This window comes from Prunus mume, linkage group LG2, assembly GCF_029339155.1.
Source record: "Prunus mume cultivar Tortuosa linkage group LG2, ASM2933915v1, whole genome shotgun sequence".
Classification (NCBI taxonomy): Eukaryota; Viridiplantae; Streptophyta; class Magnoliopsida; order Rosales; family Rosaceae; genus Prunus; species Prunus mume.
The window spans coordinates 37751764-37756111 of NC_142699.1; the positions used below are offsets into that span (position 1 = coordinate 37751764).

The following is a 4348-nucleotide window of genomic DNA, read 5'->3' on the forward strand; positions in this document are numbered from 1 at the left end:
TTGAACTATAAAGGTTTATTGTATTATAAATACAACCTCCTACGAGGAGAAGAATACATAGAAAATTCTCACAGACAATATTCTCTTATACATCTCATATTTTAGCACTTTTGTCATCCACTCATTTATTTTAATGTCTTCATAATGCTAGTGCGCTGCGGGTAATGAATTAGACCATCAAAGAAATTTGATTAGTCATTTTAAGCTTAGATTGCATGATGGTGATAGTTTTGATGCTCACACTAAACACTGTCAATAGATTCCAATTATTCAAATATCATAAAAGACATTACAACCACTAAGTAGTACTTGAGGAGAAAAGAGAAGAGAAAGAGAAAATGGGTTTTACTGGAGGAAAAAGTCAGCCAATTATTTTTATTTTTCTTTTTGTCAAAGAGAGAAATGGGATGGGCAGAGCTCAACAGTCACAAACGTGAGCAAACTGACATGATAAATAATACTAGACAAGAAAAGAAGCCAAGCGTTTGATCATTTTCTTAACATTCTCCGTCTCAGTCTCACTAAAGATATGAAAGCAATGGTCCTCTCCTTCCACTTCAAACAGCTCCACTTCTCCTTTCCACCCACTTTCCCTCACCAAATCACAATACCAAACACCTCGATCCCTCAGCTGATCCTTGCCTGCAACACACACAAGCAGCTTAGAGCACCCGAGTCCAGCCAGGCTCGGGGCACCCTCACCCGCTGGATTCACCATTGGATTATCAATCCCTCCAGGAGCTGATGGATAAACAAAGTCCCAAAGTTTATACTCCGTAGTCTTCTCAAAGTCTTCACCTTTAGGCTCTGACCCAATTGGCTTGGAACCCCAAAAGTAAGAGTGGGACAGAAATGCACCCAAAATTTTCACAGCACCAGACAAGCTCTCAGCCCCTACCTTCAGAGCCAAGTTATGTGCAATATTGCCACCTGCACTATCACCACCAATATACAATCTATCAAAATCTCCATAGTTGAGTAACCATGGTTCTTTGTTATCATCTAATTCTTCGTTGTTTGCGTGAGAAGTGACCCATTGAAGCGCAACCCAGCAATCTTCATAAGCAATAGGAAGTGGGTTCTCTGGGGCAAGTCTGTACTCAACAGAGACAGCTATAACTTGGGCTTCTGAGACCAAGCGGTTGAGATAACGGTGGTCAAGGAACGAGAAGGCAGATTCAATGCAAAATGCTCCACCATGGAAGTAAACCAAGATGGGTAGCTTTTGGGTTTGGTTTTGAGGGACATTTGGGAGGTAAAGTCGAGCAGAGATGTTGGGGTTGTGTGAAAAAGTGAAGTCTTTAGAGGAGACTCTGGTTTGTGGGTCATGAGGAGAAGGGGGCACATAGGGAGAGCCCATAAGGCGTTCCACTGTGCCATCTTTGTAGATTCTGATGCGAGGAAGGAATTCGGAAGCTATTTCTTTCGCGGTGGTGGTGGCGATGGTGGTGGAAGTCATTGGAGGGCAGAGATATAAGATAAGTGTTAGTTGTAGAGAGAAGAGAGGCTTAGGATAATAGCTTAATGATGAATAGAGAACTTTTTATAGAGTAACAAGATAACTTTATTTTATTGATTGAAATAAGAAGGGTACAAGGCTTAGAGTTGGTTGGATACAAGAGGTGGCTGATGTGAGTTTATAATTTTCTAAAGTGTTTTCCAGCCACTAGTTATAATATAAATCTAGAATTTTCTAGTTACAATACATTAATAGGATGTTTCAGTGTACAGCTCAAATTTAACTTGTCATCTTTTCTCAATTTTTCTAAATTTTTCTATATTATTCAAGTATATGTGCATTATTTTTTAACAATAAGTAATGAATTGAAGTGGTGAAGCTTGAGGGTTGAGGATGTGACCTTTAAATGGAGGGAGGTTTGCCATTAATTCATTATAATAATAAAAAACAAATAAAGTGAGGTGCCGTGTTTTACACTGCAACAACAGTAGCCGCCATATGTCTTCCATTGGTCAAAAAATGTTAGCCCTCTGGCCTCTCAAAACGTTTTGCTTTTGTATCTTTCTGTTAAAAAAAAAGAAGCCCGTATGTTGAAACTAATAAATTGGGCATTGACAAGAGAAAAATATTGCCAGCGAAGAACTATCAAGGTAACTACGAATGAACAAAATGCCACATGAGCACGAAACTACAACATCAACTAGATGTTCATTAATGCTAGTTTCATAAGGTGCATGTGTGGAGAAACACAAATACGTATTAAAGAGGAGTGTTGAAAAAATAATGATCATTTGTGTTCACAATACTAGAGAAGTCAAGAATTCAAAAGATGGAGATGGCAATGCAAGAATATTCTAGAGGAAGCTAGCAGTGGCTGAATGCTCAAGGCGGTGGAACAAAAGCAATTGAAGTTTGAAGAACATTCTAGTACAAGACACATATGTTGCTAAAAGCATCTACATATGTTCTCTATTTCTTAGCTAAAATTTGGCTAAAAATATAAGAAAGCTATTTTAGGAGCTCTCTTAAAAAATTTCAACTCCAACCATACTCCATAATTTGGAGAGTTATAAATGCTATCACTCTTTTTTGATTGGTCCATTTCTATTAAAAAATAAAATAAAAAAAGTTAACATTAAATAAAGGTTTGAAATACTCATTAAATAAAGCAATATTAAATTATAAGGAGTCATTATGAGTCTTTTCTCTCTCCTCAGATTTAGGAGCTCCTAGAGGACTCCTTATTTTAAGAGGTGGATAGGGAGCGTGGTTGGAGTTGCATTTTTACGATTCCTCCCTAAAATTTATCTAAGAATGGCGGTTTAGGGAGCCCATTGTAGATGCTCTAAGAAATGAAGAAGCCCAAGTCGGTGGCTGTGTATGTCGGCAATCAAAGCCTATAAATAGGCATGGTTGTGCTCATATAAGGTGGAGGCCAACGAAAAGAACTCCCAAACTATAAGAGCATTTCCAGCAAGAGGCCCAAGGGAGGGTTGGGGGGGCAAGTCCAAAATGGTGTTTCAAAGAACAAAGATCTGCCAGGGCAAGGAGTAGGGCCCACCAACTGGGCCGGCACGAGCCCAGAGGGTAAGGGTGGCGCCAAGATCGGAGTTTAAATTTTTTAACATTAAAAATTTTGACGCGCCGCCATGCCCCCAACGGCTCTCTTCCACGTGGTGGCTTTTGGCTCTCCGATCCACTTTTTCCAGCAATCCAACGGCAACTATTTTTTCCCCAATAAAGAAATGAAAAATCAAACCGCCCCCAACGGCTCTTTTCCACGTGGCTCCTTCTGGCTCTTGATCCCCTTTTTTCCAACAATCCAACGGCAGCCAATTTTTTCCCAAATGAAAAAATGAAAAAAAATCGAAAAAAATTTAAAAAATACTGAACTTTTTTTCTACAAATACCAACCAATACTCTTCACTTTTAACACCAACTCCTCATACATTTTAGAGCTTGTCCAATATAGATCCCTACATTTTCTATTTCCTAAACATATACCCATTACTTTATAAATCTATGTGTAAAACCCAATTTCAAATTTAAATGACTAGTATGATATAAGAGGTTGTAGTATTTCTATGTTTTTACATCATTGCCACCAAACTTCATATTTTATTTATAATTTATTTCAAGCATTTCATTAACTACCATAACTGTAATTAATATACTCCCTATTAATAGCATATCAACCACCCCATTTCTTTTAGTTGTCATTCCCTCTCACATCTCGCCCCTTAAAATTACAAAAAATAAAAATAAAAATCTGTAAATTACATATCCAATAATGTACCTATGAAAAATATAATATAAATATATACATATAAAATATAGGTATATTATTTACCAAAAAAAAAAAAACAAAGTCAGTTACTTTGTAATTGCGTATATTTTTCATAATTAAAAATAGGTACACAATAATTTAAATAAAATATAGGTACATTATTTACCCACAGATAAATTATTTTACAATATAACTGTAAATGTGTATAGGTACATTATTTGGAATAGATAATTATGTACACTTTTCATACTAGGTAAATTATGTTTTTCATAAAACAAACAAGTAATAGGTACATTATTTTTTCAACATAATTAGTATGTACAGTTTTATTCATAAACAATTATAAAGTGGATTATTAGTCATGTATAATTCATAAAAAGAAAATAACATAAACATTTTATTAAACAAACCGATTACCTAAATTTGAATTTATTGTTAAATTTTTTTAAAAATGTTTCAAAATTAATTCCTACATCCATTACAACCATTTGGAGATCTTTCCAAATTCAACATCTGTCATTATATACAATCCAATTAAAAACTGTTTTCATATTGATTCCTACATTAATATACAAAATGCAATAATGGCTTAGTTGAGGGTA

General features: G+C 35.6%; 1 protein-coding gene across 1 annotated transcript; it reads right to left on the reverse strand.

Annotated features, from left to right (window-relative positions):
• Nucleotides 1-243: 243 nt before the first annotated feature.
• Nucleotides 244-1650, reverse strand: LOC103322797 (2-hydroxyisoflavanone dehydratase-like). Its single transcript, XM_008224732.3, has one exon. It carries the CDS (start codon nucleotides 1457-1459, stop codon nucleotides 461-463), a length of 999 nt encoding a protein of 332 aa, XP_008222954.2. The 5' UTR covers nucleotides 1460-1650; the 3' UTR covers nucleotides 244-460.
• Nucleotides 1651-4348: the final 2698 nt, after the last annotated feature.

Excerpts from the sequence above, each read along its gene's own strand:
- LOC103322797 (XM_008224732.3), bottom strand. The coding sequence starts at position 1,459 with ATGACTTCCACCACCATCGCCACCACCACCGCGAAAGAAATAGCTTCC.